Source organism: Carya illinoinensis, chromosome 1, assembly GCF_018687715.1.
Source record: "Carya illinoinensis cultivar Pawnee chromosome 1, C.illinoinensisPawnee_v1, whole genome shotgun sequence".
NCBI classification, from domain to species: Eukaryota; Viridiplantae; Streptophyta; class Magnoliopsida; order Fagales; family Juglandaceae; genus Carya; species Carya illinoinensis.
In genome coordinates this window covers 47,276,653-47,295,576 of record NC_056752.1, presented here as the reverse complement: position 1 = coordinate 47,295,576, position 18,924 = coordinate 47,276,653, and the positions used below count along the sequence as shown (strand labels likewise).

General features: G+C 39.3%; 1 protein-coding gene across 2 annotated transcripts; it reads left to right on the top strand.

Moving 5' to 3' along the window:
* The first annotated feature begins 124 nt into the window (after positions 1 to 124).
* Positions 125 to 18,878, top strand: LOC122278511 (acyl-coenzyme A thioesterase 2, chloroplastic-like). 2 transcript variants are annotated; one of them, XM_043088693.1, is made up of 6 exons: positions 126 to 518; positions 597 to 1,104; positions 2,826 to 3,003; positions 4,007 to 4,476; positions 18,111 to 18,239; positions 18,505 to 18,878. In XM_043088693.1, exons 1-6 carry the CDS (start codon positions 307 to 309, stop codon positions 18,655 to 18,657), a joined length of 1,650 nt encoding a protein of 549 aa, XP_042944627.1. In that variant the 5' UTR covers positions 126 to 306; the 3' UTR covers positions 18,658 to 18,878. The 2 variants fall into 2 exon arrangements, with proteins under 2 accessions (XP_042944629.1, XP_042944627.1); XM_043088695.1 differs by lacking the exon at positions 18,111 to 18,239 and having other exon boundaries at positions 125 to 518.
* Positions 18,879 to 18,924: the final 46 nt, after the last annotated feature.

Here is an 18,924-nt window from a genome sequence, read left to right as displayed (position 1 = left end):
GACATATTCTAATAATATGATTCATCAAAATATTTAATTTTTATATTAAAAAATAATAATACAATTAATTATATTAATAAAATATTTAAAAAATATACAAAGTCACCGCAACTATATAGAGTTTTTGTTAATAATAACCTTGGAAGTGAAGAATCTGAGGAATCCCCCAGCTCAGAATCCTTCTTCAATGATCGGGCTACATTCGACATATCCTGCGGAGAATCCATGAACGTTAAAAGCTAACCGAAGAGCTGCCCCTGAACTGGACCATTCCGTTGATTCATCTTCTTTTCGCAGACTGAAACAATGCGATCAATGAGAAAACCGCTTTCCCACAACTTCTCCAAGTCCTCGCTACTGCCACTCCAAGCATTCGTTTCATCACCAATACAAGCACCACCAGGATTCCAGAATGCATTGTTCATCAACGCCCACATTCCCGCCTCAGCGCGAGGCCAAAGTTCAACCTCCGAAACCACTCTTCCTGGTCCGATTTCGCCTACACTCGCTCAAACCAGGTACTTTTCTGATACAAGTCCAGACCCACGTTCTAATCACCAATTTAGTTGGGAAGCTAATGATGCTCTCTTGTCCAGATCATCAGAACAAGCACGACCCGTTTCCAGAAGCAAAATTTATGCTCCAAATTCATATAGTTTCACTCAAGCCAGGCCATTTTCTACCAAAAAATCCGACCCATATCCCAAGTCGTTGGACTCTACCGAACCCGGACTCTCTTCATCAAATGCAATACCAGTTTTTTCCACCATAACTGCACCATTAGAGGCTTCGCAGCCTATTGATGCGGGCTCTTCGATTCGAAAACCGATCAGTCTGTGGCCCGGAATGTACCATTCACCTGTAACAAATGCTCTATGGGAAGCGAGGTCGAGCATATTCGAGAAGGTCGCGGATACCCCAACCGATGAGCCTTCTCAAGGTGAATTGGTTATGAAAACTCCGGCAAGAAGCCGGACCACTATTGTTTACAAATTCTCGTCCGATTATATACTCAGAGAGCAGTATAGGAACCCCTGGAATGGGATCCGGATGGGGAAGTTGCTCGAGGATCTTGATGCTCTTGCTGGAACCATCGCATTCAAGGTACTTCTGAAAAATCCTCCGAATTCTGCAATTTGAGTTGTTGTGATGTAATTTATACCGTGTCTAGTTGAATATTTGTTGGGTTTGATGCGTGGGGAAATGCTGCGAGTGGGGTTTGTGAAACGGGTTCTAAATGACTTCGATTAGATGTGGTGTGTTATGCTTGAATTGGCATTCATTTCTAATGAAGCCAAGTTTGCCTAGCTGGATAGACCCAATGTTGCCAGTCTTTTAATTTATGGCCTACAATGTGGTGTTTGTGGGTTTTGAATTGGAAGGTGCACTCGCTGTGATCTGTTGGCATTGCGGGGTTGGCTCTTTACAGGACGTCGTCATTCTGACCCTTTTGGAGTTTCGCTTGAAAACTCACCTTAAGTGTTGGTATACCTTCGTCAGTGGCTAAAATGTTCATGGTAGTCATTTGCAGTGAAGCTGAGTTTGGCCAGCTGTAGTTCCCAAAATTTTTTGGTCTTTAATGAGAGTCTCAGACTTGTGGCCCAGCATTGTGATTTGAATTGGAAGATGCAATCGTTGCAATGTTCTTTATTATTGTCATTTTAAGTTCATGAATATAGTGTTTCCTATGAATTGTATTTTGGATATTCATCAGTATTAGAAAAATTGGTGCTGATAAACTTGCACGTATTGCTAGCAGCTGGATCTGTCTTTCATGGTTGGATTTCCGCTTTAAAGAATTGTAGTTTAGTTTTAAGTTGTAAATATGGATACATTCATATTTGGTCTTTCTATAATGTCAGTATTCCTCATGATAATCCCTTTCCTTGAAAGAGCATATGACAGACAAAGATCCTTTAGAAAGCCGTGTTTTTTGCTTGGATAGCCTCTCTAGGGAAGATTATCACAATAGGTAATATAAGGAAAAGAAATGTCGTTGTGATTGATTAGTGTTGCGTGTACAATAGGATTGGATAGTGTTGATCATCTTTTACACCAGTGTGAGAATGGTAGTGTTTTGTGGAATGACTTATTCAGTTAGATAGGTTTGACTTGGGTAGTACCCATAAGAATTGTGGACCTTTGTGGTGCTTAGAGAGGGTTAAGTTGCAGACCAAAAATTGCAGCGGTGTGGAAGATGATCTCTATTTGCCTCATATGATGTGTTTGGAGGGAAAGTAATGACAACAATTTTGAGGAGCAAGTGGTAAAGGCCTTTCTTGGTGGTATGCTACCTCCAAGTCTAAGGTTTGAAGCCTCTTGAGTGCAAACAATTTCTAGGGGTCATCAGACTAGGAAACTTTCCCTTGAATTATTCGAGATGCACTTGTGGGAAACTCCTTGCTGAGATTAGTCGGGACTTTGTTCTCAGATACCCGGTGCCAAAAAAAAAAAAAAAGGTTTTGGGGGATCAAAAATTCCTGACCTTCGTTTTCATTACTCTCTTCCTTTGGGAAGCTACCTTAATAGGCTTAACTTTCATGATTTTGTTTATCTTTTTCGACTTTTAGATGGGTGTTTCTCTTGTATACATCTTGTGTAGCTGGGTTGCACCTTTTGCACTCTTTCAATGGAATTTATCACTTTTTCTAAATCTGCTCATAACCTTGATCAGTAATAAATTTTCTGGACCCACTCATTTGTATGTTTCATCAGTTAGTGTATTTACTATGGCATTCCTGCCCTGTCGTATAGTTATAACCGTTTCATAGTTGCTGATGTAATTGAATCTTATTCTAGCACCTATGGTTTACTTCTTTAACCAGCATTGCTGCAATGACAATGGCACGACAAGACCTCTGATTCTAGTCACTGCTTCTGTCGACAAGATGTTTCTGAAGAAACCCATCCAGATTGACACTGATTTAAACATAAGTGGTGCTGTTACTTGGGTTGGGCGGTCATCATTGGAAATACAATTGGAAGTGTCTCAGTCCACTAGAGGTATAGCAGAAAGATAAATTATAAGATACCAATTGTTTGATTTTTTTTATCACCTTGACAGTGGGATAGGCTTACAGTTTCTTATGGTATATCTTTATTTTTGAAGTGATCTGCACATCCTGCCACTCTGTACCATATTTGTACAGAAAAGAATTAGCTTGAGATTCTTACAAAGGCTTCATCAATTGGACACGGACAGATTAACCCAGTGGTGGAATGGTTTAGATTCTAGTCTGATAATGGTGCTTGTAGAGATTATTAGGCAGTTAAGGTTGAACTTGGGGGACCCTAAAAAATCATTAAGGTAATAAATATCTGAATCTTAAGGGGGAAAAAAAGTAAAATTGACTGCAGAAATTTCAAATTTGAATAATCAATACCCATCTAATTTATGTTTAAACTCTGGTCTGCCAGTTCTGCGATTGGCAGTTCCCTGCAACTAATTTCTGAAAAATTTGTACTCTATTAGATTTGTCACTGTACCCTTCCAAGAGAATACCCATCCCGGCTGCAAATAGGCTCAGCAATTTTTCGCTGAACTTTCTTTCTGTTGTTTTTTTCAATTGTCTCTCCCTTGGATTCTGGAAAAGAACACCCATGCAACCATTTGAGAGCAAGCATCAGATGGAAAGCTGGCAGCTGGGTAAAACTCATCTGCATTTTAGGAAGAGTTTTTCTCCCGATTGCCGTTTCTTTCTCTTAACCTGCAGGGTTCAGACCTAATCTATCATTATCAGCATGTGGCTTTAAATATCTGTCTTGCAGGAGCATAAATCATAAAAAGAGTTTGATCTGGAACAAGTTCTTATGCTGTTTTCCATGTTCTTGCTCCAGCCCCAACAAAAAAATGATAGAACTGATAATATAACAAGACAAAGCAATGTAAAATCCCCTGAATAGCTCATTTCACATGTTCCCTTAATATATTTATGTTTTTACAACAATTTCCCAGCTCGTATCTATTGCTGCTCAGTTTGCTTTGTCATCTAAATTTGGTTTTCAGAGACCAAAAATGCATCAGACTCAATTGCTCTTATGGCAAACTTCACTTTTGTGGCTCGGGACTCGAAGACTGGAAAATCAGCACCAATTAATCAACTCTCACCTGAAACTGAACAAGAAAAGCTACTTTGGACGGAAGCGGAAGAAAGGAACAAACTTAGGAAAGAGAAGAGAGCCGACCGTAAAAAAAATTTGGAGAATGGAGATGCAGATAGGCTTGATGAATTGTTGGCCGAAGGACGAATCTTCTGTGACTTGCCGGCTTTGGCAGACAGAGATAGCATCCTTATACAGGACACCTGCCTTAAGAACTCTTTTATTTGCCAGCCACAACAAAGGAACATTCATGGCCGGATTTTTGGAGGCTTTTTGATGCGTAGAGCGTTTGAACTTGCCTTCTCAACAACTTATGCCTTCGCAGGTGTAGCACCACACTTTCTAGAAGTTGATCATGTTGATTTCTTTAAACCTGTAAGTAGCCACCCCACCATCCATTAAATGCTAAGATACGAATTTCAGTAGCAACCATGCATGGTACTTATTTTACTGGATTTTAGAATATACTGTTTGGGGATCCCTCTACATATGCATCTCAAAGAATACTCTCTTGGGGTGGCTAGAGGAACAATACATTAAGTCATGACATACATTTAAGAACAAAGGCCTTCATAACTTCATTAAAATTATCTAGGGTGCAAACAATCCTTTTGGGCCACCACCCCAGGTGAAAAGCCAGCGATTTAACCAATTCCATGTAAAGAAACTTAGGAGGGTTTACTCTGCAGGGGTGGGTCCAAAAGGCCCTTGCCTTGGAGAGGTTCCCCGACATAATAATAATAATAATAATAATAATAATAATAATAATAATAATAATAATAATCTAGGTTTAAACATAATACTGACAAAAAATATGAATTGATTCTCTTTTTTATCGGTAAAATATGTATTGATTAAAGGCTATGAAAAGTAATCGAATGTCATTTGGATAAGTCAGCTGGAAAGAGCTTGCATTGATGCATTATTTGTGTAGATGTGTCTTTTTATTCCTACAAAAAAAACTGTGGACTTGTCTATGCTCAGGCAACAGTATTTTTCAAAACAAGTGTCATATCTGATGTTGTATCTTATTTTTAGATTTCATTAAATCATCCACTCGTACAACAAGGGTTATTCAGGACTGCATCTGTTTTTAGATTTCCAATCATCATATCTGTCCACAGTGACTTTTTATGGTTTAGGAAATTAGGATGAGTTCCAATGCTAGTGTAATAGAGCTTCCTTTTGCCATGGCAGCTGTTACTGAAAGGCTGTATATATTGGTAACCAAACTCTGATGTGCTTTAGAGCTGTTATGCCTATTTGGTAACCATGTAGAGAAAGTGCTTTCACTGAAAACCAAAATAGGGAAAGTGCTTTCACAAGCTAAAAAAGAAAAAAGAGAAAATCATAGTAAATGCTTCTTACATTTTGCATTTGGCGCTACTAGTGGTTTGTGTTCTGTTTTATTTGTCAAAGTATTGTGTGAATGGCCGAATTAATTGGCCTTGAGTAATCTGTAGATTATATATAAGTTTTACAAGAATTCTATACATGGAAAGAATGTAATTCCCTAAATGATTGTAGCCCTATATGGAAACTATTTTCTGTCAAAATATGCTAACTGTACAAGCCTAAGTAAATTAAGCAAGGTGAAAATAAGGAAAGAAGAATGATTATGGACAGCTTTTGCTGTCCATTGACAGCCCTCCTCAAATTGATGCGGGTTGATCAACAAGCATCAATTTGCTACATAAAAAGCAATGTCGATGGCAAATAAGAGCTTTGGTGAATATATCAGCAATTTATAGGTCAATGGAAACATGTGGAAGAGTGATAACAAGAGCTTCAAATGCTTCACATATAGAGTGACAATCGACTTCAATATACTTCATGCGCTCATGATAGACAGGATTGGCCATGATCTGAATAGCACTCGTATTATCGGTATGTAGAGGTGTAGGATCAGGCTTAGAAAAATCTAGCTCAACAAGCAAACCTCGAAACCAAATAATTTCAAAACAAGCAAGAGACATTTTCCGGTACTCATATTCCATAGATGACTTAGAAACTCTGTCTTGCTTCTTACTCTTCCAAGATATCAATGCATCACCTAAGAACACTAATGAGGACATTTGTTATTATTATTTTGGTGATTTCACTTATGTTTTATTTTCTTTATTTGGATTTTGTATTAATGGGCTTGGGCTTTGGCCCATTGACTCTCTAGGGTTTATTTAGGGTTTGTGTTACTTTACTATTTAAATGCTTGTAATGAAATATTGAGCAGTTTTTGGAGAAAAAAAGAAAAGAAGCTTGTTGCAGCCGTCGCTCTTCCAATCTCTTTCTCTGGCCTTCTTCTTCTCCTTCTCTTATTTTCTTACTGACTTGTTTTCTTCTCTACTCTACTTTACTCAGTTTCTCTTTCTCGTTTTACTATTATCCTACATCATATTTGGTATCAAGAGCCGGTCCTATTGTTTTCTCAAACAGTAAATAATCTTTGGGACCCCACTTTGTTTTATCATTTCTGCAACTCAAATGCGCAGAATTTTCTTGTCCATATTTTGAAACCATCTCCACCGTAGAACTCCCTTTGATCCAAACCAAAACCAGCCCGTTTCATCTTCTTTTTCAATATTCCAAAATCTACAGTGCTTTCAAACCAAGATTCCAAAAAAAAGAAAAGAAAAAAAAACATCCTGGAAGTGAGAAGAGAATCAGGTCATCTAGAGAGAGAGAAGTAAAAAAAAAGAAAAAAAATATTTTTCTCAGAAGATCAATCGACACACAGCTTTCGTCAGCGGCTTGGGCAGATTCCTGGTCACTAACTTAAGCGGGAAGCATTCCAGCCGCCGGAAAACAATAGACAGATTCCATTTGAAGTATTTTCTTTTGTGCGACGTTGTCACGACTCCTGCAATACCCATCTCGACACAGTTTCTCAACGAACAAAGGGAGTCACTGTTTCCTATCTCTCTTTGGTTTTTATATTTTCAGTTCATTTTAGAAGAGTTCAGTTGTTTTCTATGTGCTGCTGTTATCCGAATCAAATTTATCCAAACCCATCTAATGGACCTATTGAACAATGACTCCTTTAAGTTGACCATTTGACTACCCACTTGACTTCCTTGTTTGATTTTATCCCACATTTGTTACGACCCCATTTAATCAATAATTAGATTTTGTTTTGCTTCCTATTTCTTGTGTTTCCATTCTCTCATTTTCATAGCCCGTACTTTTTCCTTTTCATTTTTTCTTCAGGTTTATTTCCCACACCCCCCCCCCCCCTTAAAAAAAAGAAAAGGAAAGATCTTACATGTTTGGATTTTCTTGATTGGTATTTGGTCCTTGCTTTGTTATTTTAAATATCAACATTATTTGTTTGCCGAATTTGGATTTTCTTAATCCCCCCACCCCCAAAAAAAAAAAAAAATTCATTGCTCAGGTTGACTTTTTTCCATTGCTTGCACTTGTTATTCATTGATCTCTCCATTGCATTTCATTTAGCTGGTGTTGCATTGCATGCAATTGCTTAGTGGTCGTCTTGTCACCTCTAGTTCCAATACCTTTACCATAGATCCTTCCCAATTTGATGCCCTCACCCGACAATTAGCTCAACTAGCTACTAACCAGTAATAGTTATAGACTCAATTAGCGGCTGTCCAAACTGAGATGGCTGCTACTCGTGAGGAGAACAGGGACCTAGCTGCTAGGTTGAACAATTTTGAGGAACTCCCTCATTTGTCTGAAACGTCCCATAATAGACACTATCGTCGTCGACAAGGTGGTCGGCAACATTTTAGTCGTGATCGTAGAGATAGGGGTTATGATCGTGAGCGAGAACGAGACTAGTACCATCAAGGTGCTCAATCTCCCACTCGCCATGACGAGAGCCTATTTAGAAGCATTAAGTTAGATGCCCATAGTTTTGATGGTTGCTTAGATCCTCGAGTTTTTACTCAATGGATTAGGGATATGGATCGTTTCTTTACTTGGTATAGGGTTCCTGAGGATCGGAGAGTTCAAATTGCCAGTCTAAAGTTACTGCCCAACTTTTTTGGGAAAGTGTAAAGGATCTCCTTGAGAGGCGCCATGCGCCTTCTGTTGGAAGTTGGGAAGAAATGAAACGTTGCCTTCAGAAGAAGTACTTACCCCAATCTTACAGGGGTAATTTGTTGGACCAATGGAATGCCCTTACACAGGACAATCGTTCAGTGACTGAGTATGTCACTCAATTTGATGAATTCCGAATGAGATGTCATGTAGTTGAGGATGATGCTATGACTTTGATTGGGTTTAGACAAGGCCTAAAAGATTATCTTAGACGTGGGCTTGTCCTTCGGGGTGTCACTACTCTTGATCACACTTACTCTTTAGTCCAAGACTACAAGTTGGTTACTAGGATTCCGTGTGGAAAACGTGGTGACAACCGTTCTTCCATCACCCCAGCATCCACTTTCCCCCCTAAGTCTCTCCTAGGGCCTCCTCCGTCTATTCCTCCCCTACAAGAAAATAAGGGTAAAGGTCCTGAAATCCCCAAGACTTCCTCCCGCCTGCAATGCTTCAACTGTAAAGGTTATGGTCATATTTCCTCCAATTGTCCTAGTCGAGCCTTAGTTATTGAGGAACGTGAGGGTGTAGTTGATGAGCCATTAGAAGATCAATTCTATGAACCTAAGCTTGAAGAGTTTGGTGATTTGGGTGATGATGAGGATGCCTTCTTAGGTTGTATTCGGGCCCTTCTTGTGGGTCTAGGTTATGTACCCCTTGTTCCCGACACACCCCAGTTAAGTGTTGTACGTTGTATCCTTACCCAACCCAAAGATGATGATGATTGGCGTCGTCATGCCATTTTTCATACTTATATCAAAATCAATAATAAGGGTTGTAAAGTCATTGTGGATAGTGGTAATTGCATTAACGCAGTTTCTGTGACTACCGTATCCCATCTTGGGCTGCAGTCAGTTCCTCACCCTCAGCCGTATAGTGTCTCTTGGGTGGATACTTCTTCCATAGCTGTGAAAGAGCGTTGTCTAGTGCCTATCCAGTTCCTAGAGTATAAGGATCATATATGGTGTGATGTCATTCCTATGGATGTCGGTCATGTCATTCTCGGTCGGCCTTGGTTGTTTGACTTGGATGTGACCATTCATGGTCGTTCCAATTCATGTTCCTTTGTGTTTGATGGAAAGAAGATTCATCTTAATCCTTTACCCCCAAAACATGTTGGCTCATAGCAAGCAAAAAAGATTGTGGAACGAAAAGGGTTAAATATCATTAACCCTATGGAGTTCAAGCGTACACTCATGGGTGATTCCGTTGTGTTTGCTGTAGTTGTTATAGAGGTTCCGTTGGAGTCTCCAATGGTGTCTCCTGCTGAGGCTCAGTCGTTTCTTTAGGAGTTTCGGGATGTTTTCCCTGAGGACCTCCCTGACCACTTACCCCCTTTACGGGATATTCAACATGCCATAGATCTTGTCCCAAGGGCGTCTCTTCCAAATTTGCCTCATTATAGGATGAATCCTATTGAGCAAGCCAAGCTCCCGAGCCAAGCGGATGAACTTCGTCACAAATGATTTATCCGTGGGAGTTTAATTCCTTGTGCAGTTCCTGCCCTTTTGACCCCTAATAAAGATGGTTCTTGGAGAATGTGCATTGATAGTCGTGCCATTAATAGGATCATAGTGAAGTATCGCTTTCCCATCCCTAGGCTTGATGATATGTTGGATATGATGGTTGGTGCCACTATATTTTCTAAAATTGATTTAAAGAGTGGGTATCACCAAATCAGGATTCGCCAGGGTTATGAATGGAAAACTGCCTTCAAGACAAATGACGGTCTTTATGAGTGGTTGGTCATGCCTTTTGGACTAACCAATGCCCCAAGTACTTTCATGGAGTGATGACACAAGTTCTTCGGCCTTTTATGGGTAAGTTCCTTGTCGTCTACTTTGATGACATCCTAGTTTACAGTAAAACTAAGGAACAACATCTAGATCATCTCACACAGGTTTGTTCTACTCTTCGTGAAACAAGTTTGTATGCTAATGTGAATAAATGTTCTTTCTTCATTGATCGAGTTGTCTTCCTAGGATTGATTGTATCCTCTACAGGAGCATCTGCTGATCCCACAAAGATTCAGGCCATTGTTGGTTTGCCTGAGCCCAAAACTATACATGAAGTTCAAAGTTTTCATGACCTAGCTACCTTTTATTGATGCTTCATCAAGGGATTTAGCACAATCATGGCTCCTATCATGGAATGCATGAAGAAATGAGAATTTCATTGGACATTAGAAGCAGCTAAGGCTTTTAAGTTAGTCAAGAAGCAAATGACGGAAGCTCCTGTCATGCGACTTCCCTACTTCTCCAAAGTTTTTGAAGTCGAGTGTGATGCCTCAAGGGTAGGAATAGGTGGTGTCCTTAGCTAGGAACGGCACCCTGTTGCTTATTTTAGTGAGAAGTTAAATGATGCCAAACAACGGTACTCTACTTATGATAAAGAGTTGTATGCAGTTATGCAGGCTTTGCACTATTGGTGTCATTACTTGTTGCTCCAGGAGTTTGTTCTTTATTCGGACCATGAAGCCCTTCGCTACCTTAACTCCTAAAAAAGGTAGAATTTTAGGTATGGTCATTGGATTGAATATGTGCAGGCTTATTCTTTTGTTTTGAAACATAGGAAGGGTGTTGAGAACCAAGTAGCTGATGCTCTGAGCTGCCATATCTCCCTTTTGTCTGTCATGAATGTCAAGGTCATAGGTTTTGAAAGACTTAAGGAAGAGTATGAGTCTTTTCCTAATTATAGGGATATTTTTCTTGCTTGGCAAAGTGGACAGTCGGATATCACTAATGGATTCCGTCTTGAGGATGGCTATCTTTTTAGAGCCAATAAGTTGTGCATCCCTCGGACTTCCATTCGCGAATTTATAGTTTGGGAAGTTCATGCTGGAGGTTTGGCCGGACATTTTGGACGTGATAAGACTATAGAGGAGGTTGAACGCCAATTCTATTGGCCTAGTTTGAAGAAAGATGTGGCTAAGATAGTTAGCACATGTAACACCTGTCAATTGGCCAAACAGAAGTGACAAAACACTGGCCTCTACACGCCCCTTCCCATTCCTAGTTGTCCTTGGCAAGACGTTAGAATGGATTTTGTGTTAGGACTTCCACGCGCTCCAAAGAAGCATGATTCTATTTTTGTTGTAGTGGACCGTTTCTAAAAAATGGCTCACTTTATCCCTTGTAGCAAGACTTCGGATGCGTCAAAGGTCGCTAGATTGTGCTTTAATGAAATTGTGAAGTTGTATGGTCTTCCTAAGACTATTGTGTCAAATAGGGATGTTCATTTCACTAGTCATTTCTGGAGAACCTTATGACATATGGTTGGCACTAAATTGAAATTCTCCACCGCTTACCACCCTCAGACGGATAGTCAAACTAAAGTTGTTAATTGCAGTCTTGGCAATTTATTAAGATGTTTGGTCCAGGAAAATCTTCGGAATTGGGATTTAATCCTACCTACAACTCAAATTGCATATAACAGTTCTGTGAATCGGTCTTTAGGTATGAGTCCCTTTGAAGTTGTTCATGGTTATAAGCCTAGGAAGCCTTTAGACCTTATTCCCATGTCCCCACATGCTAGTGTGTCTATGTCAGTTGAGGCATTTGCACAACATCTTCATGACTTGCATTTTGAGATCAATAAACAACTTGAAACCAATAATGCATCATATACACTTCGAGCTGATTTGCATAAACGACATGTTGAATTTAATGTTGGGGATTATGTTATGGTCCAAATTAGACCAGAACAGTATCCACCTGGATCCGCTTCCAAATTGTAGGCCCGTAGTGCTGGTCCTTTTAAAATTTTAAAGCGAGTTGGTCCAAATGTATATGTCATTGATCTTCCATCACATTTTGGTTGTCATTCTACTTTCAATGTTGAGGACTTAGTTGCTTACAAAGGCCATTTCAATCGCTCCAATGATCCTCTTCTACCTCCATCTGTGGACCTTGACCCTGAACCTTTTATTACTCCTACTCCAATACCATCTATCACAGCACACAAAGATAAAATTGATGCTATTCTAGATGAACAGATTGTGTTGACCAACGGTGGAGAGGTTTAGCGTTTCCTTGTTCGTTGGGTAGGTCAACTCGATTCCGACTGTACATGGATTCCCAAAGAGACACTTCAGCAGCTTGATCCAGATTTATTGAAGCTTTATCGAAGTCAGCAGGATCTTCCTTTGCCCGGACCATCATCCATCCGTTCCAGGGGAGTTGGTGGGGACACCTTATTCAGGCCTCCACTCACACTTGTTTATGGGCGTCGGAAGAAGTTTGCTCAACCACTTAGTTTATGGTTTGGTGATTGATTGCAACCTTATTGTGATTTGTCAACTCAACAAAGTCGAGTTTTTCTCCCACCTCGGGAGAGTTGAGGACATCTCTTATTATTATTTTGGTGATTTCACTTATGTTTTATTTTTTTTATTTGGATTTTGTATTAATGGGCTTGGGCTTTAGCCCATTGACTCTCTAGGGTTTATTTAGGGTTTGTGTTACTCTACCATTTAAATGCTTGTAATGAAATATTGAGCAGTTTTTGGAGAAAAAAAAAAAAAAAAAGCTTGTTGCAGTTGTCGCTCTTCCAATCCCTTTCTCAGGCCTTCTTCTCCTTCTCTTATGTTCTTTCTGGCTTGTTTTCTTCTCTACTCTACTTTTACTCAATTACCCTTTCTCGTTTTACTATTATCCTACATCAAACACACACCAACCAGTGATGGAGCGTCATGTATCTGCACAACCAACCCAATCAGCATCGATATAAGCAGCAAGGCGAGTAGAATTGCCAGCAGGGAAGAATAAACCACGAGCAGAAGTGCCCTGAACATAGCATATGATCCTATAGACAGCAGCCAAATAAAGATGACGAGGAGTCTGAAGAAACTGGCTGACTTGCTATACAGCAAAAGAAATGCCCGATCTAGTAATGGTGAGATAAATAAGGCTACCCACCAACTTCCGGTTTAAACTAGGATCAACAAGTAATTCACCCTTCTCTTTATGAAGCTTGACATGTAATTCCATGAGAGTATCAATAGAAATAGCCTTCTGTAGGCCAGCTGTAGTCACCAAGTCACTAGCATACTTATGTTAATTTAGTGAAATACCAGAGGGACTACGATGCACCTCTAGACCAAGAAAATATGTGAGAGACCCAAGATCTTTCATATGAAAGGACTCTAAGAGATGAGTCTTGAGCTGACCAAGTAAAACAGAATTAGAACTAGTAATCACAATATCATCAACATAAACCAAAAGAACAACAATACCCATATCTGATTTCCAAATAAACAATGAAGTGTCAAACTTGCTATGCTTGAATGAAAATTGTAATAAAATAGTGCAGAATTTATCAAACTAGGCACTTGGAGCTTATTTGAGACCATAAAGAGAGTGACGAAGTTTACACACATGTGAACTCAGAGAGGGAAACAATTCCAGGGGTGGCCTCATGTAAATACACTCTTTAAGATCCCTATGAAGAAAAGCATTCTTGACATCCATCTAATGTAGTGGCCAATCACTGGAAGTAGGAAGAGCTAGAATTGTACGGACAGTAGTCATTTTAGCCACAGGAGCAAAGGTCTCTTCATAATTGACATCATATTCCTGGTTATTCCCAAGTGCAACAAGGCGGGCTTTGTAACGATCCAAACTTCCATTAGATCGGACCTTGACTGAGTAAACCCATTTGCAACCCAGATGAACAATGGTGGGGGGACATGGCTCAATGTCCCAGATGTGATTGGCCTCTAGAGCGAAATTTCTTCCTACATAGCTTGTCACCAACAATCATGCTTAGCATTATGTGAGTAGGATGTGAGAATATCAAAATTGGATAAGACAGCAGTAAGAGCTAAAATAGAATTGCCAAAACTGGAAGAGGGAAACCCATACCTATCTGGGGGTACAGACACTCAAGGAGAGCGACGTACCAAAGGCTCTGGAGGTGCTACAACTGACTGAATCTGGAGCGTGGTAGGATCAGATATCGAATGAGCCATCGGAAGAGACTGTGGGCAGGAGTGTCTCGTATACACAATACCTGGTTTAAAGCAAGAACTGACTTAAGGAAGATCCGAGAACTGTTGCTCAAAGGAGGGGAGAACAACAATAAAAGAGGAGGGCACAGAGGACATATGAAATAAATGTTGATTTTCAAAGAAAATAGCATTCTTAGAAATGCGTGTACAATGTAATGTAGGATCATAGCAAACAAATCCCTTTTGACACATTATATCCCAAGAATGCACATCGAACAAATTGAGAAAATAATTTATGTCGCTCATGAGGAGGTAAATAAACAAAACATACACAACCAAAAGTACGAAGGTTATTTTAACTAGGCTGCTTAGCAAATAAACGAAAATAGGGAGACTCCATGAGTAGAACTTGAGAAGGTAAACGATTAATCAAGTGAGTAGCAGTTTTCAAAGTCTCAACCCAGAACATGGATGGAACCTAGGATTCTAACAAGAGAGTACGTACCACATCTAGGAGATGACGATTTTTGCGTTCGGCTACTTCATTCTGTTAGGGAGTAGTGGGACATAAAAGTTGATGAATAATACCTTTAGAAGCCAAGAATGTCTGAAACTCAGTAGACAAATATTCATCACCTACCAGAACCTGTGCGTAATGTCTTAATAGAAGCAGAAAATTGATTGTCAACATACGCTAAAAACTCAGTGAAAGTACAAAAAACCTTTGATTTAGAGCAAAGAAAGTAGACCCAAGTAAATATGCTATGATCATCAATGAAAGTCACATAGTATTTAAATTTTTCATGTGAACTAACTGAAGAAGGTGCCCAAACATTACTATGAATAAGATCAAAGCAATGAGAGGTTCTACTAGCATGCAAAGGAAAGGGAAGAGTTTTGCTTTTACCAAGTTTGCAAGAAGCACACTCAACAGATAAAGAAGAACGTTCTTTATTACCAAGTAAACCAAAGTTCATTACATAAGATAAGATCTAAGTATTGGGATGACCTAAACGACGATGCCACACCATACTAAGATCTGAAACATTATTACAAGCAAAAGACTTAGTAGAAGAAATTGAAGAAAGTGTTGGAATAGGCAAAAGTAGTGGAAACAAGCGCCCCACTTTAGGTTCCTTCGCAATCGGCTCCCCCATTACTTGGTCTTACACAACACAACCATCACCAAAAGAATTAACAATACAATTGTTATCTACTAAGTGACCAATAGAAATAAGATTAGTGGAAAGCTGAGGAGCAAGAAACACATCAGTGAACTTAGAAGAGGCATCTCCGACAGCAACTATTGGCAAAGAACTGTCATTGGCAGTCTGAATAGCAGATTGACCAACGTAGGGTCGAACATGACACAAAGCAGTGTGATTATTCGTCATGTGATTAGAGGCACCCAAGTCCACGTACTAGAGTTTAGTACAACTGTTACCTTGGAACCCCATTGCTGATAATGCTGAAGTGTGCATCTGTTGCACCATTTCGGGTGTGCAGTAACTCGCTACAGGAGGTGCAGAAACAGAGGAGTCATCTGAAGAAGAGCCAGGGCTGTAGAAGTCACTGCAGGGGGTACAATAATAGAAATTTGAAATGCCTGGGCCTAACGATTCTAGCGGCGGATACGACAGTCTTTGATAATGTGACCATTCTTTTTGCAATAAGAGCAATATTTCTTAGAACAATTAGCAGCGATATGACCGAATTCATTGCAGCAAAAACACTACAATGTGCTAGAGTGCGTAGGCGATCCTCGTCGTTGAGCAGCATAAGCCACAGGGACGAACCCTGAACTACCATGAGATTGCTCCAGAGTAACTTGAGTACTAAGTCGTTGTTCTTCACGAAATAACTCACCAAAAAAAACATCAAAAGAAGAAACAGGAGCGCAATTCAGCAGAGAAGAGCGAACAGATTCATACTCAGGGCGAAGTTTCGTAAGAAACTGATCGTGATGACTAGTCTCATGAAGACATTGAATAATGGAAAGAGAGGCAACAGGAACATCCGCGGTAACTAGATCAGAATATTCGTTCCAAAGAGTCAGAAATACCAAATAATAGTCTTGGATGGAACAATTGTCATATTGAAACATGGCAATCGCATGCTCTAACTGAAAACGACGAGCACCACTATTTTGATGATATACTTTCTTTAAGTAAGTCCGCATGGATTGAGCAGTGCAATGAGGCCGCAAGTTGGAGACAATATGTGGCTCAACCGAGCCAAGAAGCCAAGCCATAATCCGAGCATCAAGCACAGCCCTTGAAGGAGAAGACGCTGAATCCTTGGATTTATCATAATTGGGTGCACAATCCATGCCATCAATATGGCCCCAAAGATCTTTTCCTGAGGAAAAGTTCAAATTGAAAAACCCTTGTAGAGTAATTTTTGCCCATAAACTTGGCACGTACAAGTGCAGAGTCCATTGTAAATAAATGAAAAACCGAGACAAGAAATAACCAAAAAGAAACTGCCGAGAAGTTAACAGCACCAAAAAATACCCACAAAACTGAAACTTGGGAAGAAAAAAAAAATAGTCGAAAGCCAAAACCTGCATACTACTGTTCCAAAAAATACTGTTAAAAAGTACTTCAAAAGTACTGTTCCGAAAATAATGTTCTAAGACTACTGTTCCGAAAGGCACAGAGCACTATGCCGGGAGGCTCTTGATACCATGTCAAAGTATTGTGTGAATGACCGAATAAATTGGCCTTGAGTAATCTGTAGATGATATATAAGTTTTACAAGAATTCTATACATGGAAAGAATGTAGTTCCCTGAATGATTCTAGCCCTATTTGGAAACTATATTCTGTCAAATATGCTAACTGTACAAGCCTAAGTAAATTAAGCAAGGTGAAAATAAGGAAAGAAGAATAATTATGGACAGCTTTTGCTGTCCATTGACATTATTGAGTGCTTTTTTTCATGTGTATGCAAATTATCCAATAGCAGATGTCTTTGTCATTTTGTTCTATTTGCTGACTTATTGAATATTGAATAATACTATATACTGTCATGGAATGTGTAAATGCCGCACAATAGTTTTGAAAAAGAGTGGGAGACTTAAAAAATTAGTTTTTTTTTTTCACATGGATCTCATGTTTACTTACTTTTTTCAAAGGGATTGCACAGCACTTGTACACTCCACGATTACAAATATCATTTCTATTGAATATCATTACAAACTAGTCATTTTGAAAGCCCCAAATAATAACATGGACTCAGATGTGTTGTCCATGTGTCAAATCATCTTATCCCTATATCTTGGACACCGGGTGGACATTGAAATTATGAAGTACTTCCCTGTTTTAGGTATTCTGGAAAGGATTCTGATAGTCAAATACACCTGAAAGGTACATGTTAGGCAGTGTACTATGTTGGATAAATGTCGTACCTATAGCAATATACAGCCATCTACATGTGTAGTTTGGTGTAGATGTGTCCATGTAGCATATTTTCCAACTACCCAATAGAGTTTTGCTACGTATAAGAAAAGTTGCATACTAATCTGCGTACCAATACTGATTCCTTCATATTCAAAATTTAAATTAGCATTATTTTCAATAAAATCTACTTTTTGACCAATCACATTATATTAGTGCACATATTAGTGCACAGTTGTACTTACAACTAGATTTTTCCATATTTGAAATAAGTAGTTACTGATTGATAAATTCTAGGCAGCTACTTTTGCAAATGTTGAAACTTCAGAGAACTCCACTAGCTAATTGTTCCAGATAATTTCCGTTAGAAGAAATATGAACTCTTGACATCTCATGTGAAAGTCACATTAACCTATGGAAGTCCAACGAAGGAGATAGTAACATTGACAATAAAACCATTTAAATAAAGTTTCTCTAATGATAATCACCCTGCAATAGCAGAAAAATATATTTGTCTGTTTCACGACTTGCATTCAGCAGTATGAATAATTAAATTTTCATCAAATACCAGAGCAAGTCAATGGCTTTGTAAGATCTATTTGGCTGGTGCAGGTGGATGTTGGAAATTTCCTTCGATTCAAGTCCAGTGTGCTTTACACTGAACTTGAGAACCCAGATGTACCTCTGATAAATGTGGAAGTTGTTGCTCATGTTACAAGACCTGAGCTCAGGTCCACTGAGGTGAGCACCTGAGATAAAATATAAAACCTCACTGCAAAATAATGTAAACCACTATGATTTTCTTTTCTTTTATTTGAGCAGACTACTGCACATAACATGAAAACAAAACAAAACCTTTTCTACGCTTCAGAGTGGGCACCATCCCTCCCACCCAATTAAAAGAGAACTAAATAGATTAGGCTTAAAGTAACCAAACGAATCCAATAATTTTTTAGATAATATCAAACCAAACCTTATTCTGCTTCATGTTTTGCAATTTGAACAGGTGTCCAACAAATTTTACTTCACATTCTCTGTCCATCCCGAGGCCATGAGAAGTGGCTTGAAGATTCGGAATGTTGTTCCTGGTACAGAAGAGGAAGCACGACGGGTACTTGAACGAATGGATGCAGAGAGCTCCCAGATTGGTAAACCCTGAAGATTTATATCTTCTCGATGAATAGAGGCAAAGTATATGCTCGGAATGAAGATGGGTGGGTGTTACAGAGTTTTCTTGATGTGAAAAGTAAAGCGTAGGGAATATGTAATGTAGTTTACAAGAATAATAAGTCCGCTTCAACGTTGAAGGTCAAAATCCATCCGATGGGGTGGCACACAATGAATGTCAATATTTATGTAGCTGATTCCTCATTTGCACAAGCCCATGTACTCTCTCTCTAGATGATTGCTCCACCCTTGGTCGTTG

Bases quoted from the DNA above. Each gene is read 5' to 3' on its own strand.
- LOC122278511 (XM_043088693.1), top strand. From the start codon at position 307: ATGCGATCAATGAGAAAACCGCTTTCCCACAACTTCTCCAAGTCCTCG. The intron at 519-596 runs GTACTTTTCTGA...TCTCTTGTCCAG, and splicing joins CCTACACTCGCTCAAACCAG to ATCATCAGAACAAGCACGAC. The intron at 18,240-18,504 runs GTGAGCACCTGA...CAATTTGAACAG, and splicing joins CTGAGCTCAGGTCCACTGAG to GTGTCCAACAAATTTTACTT.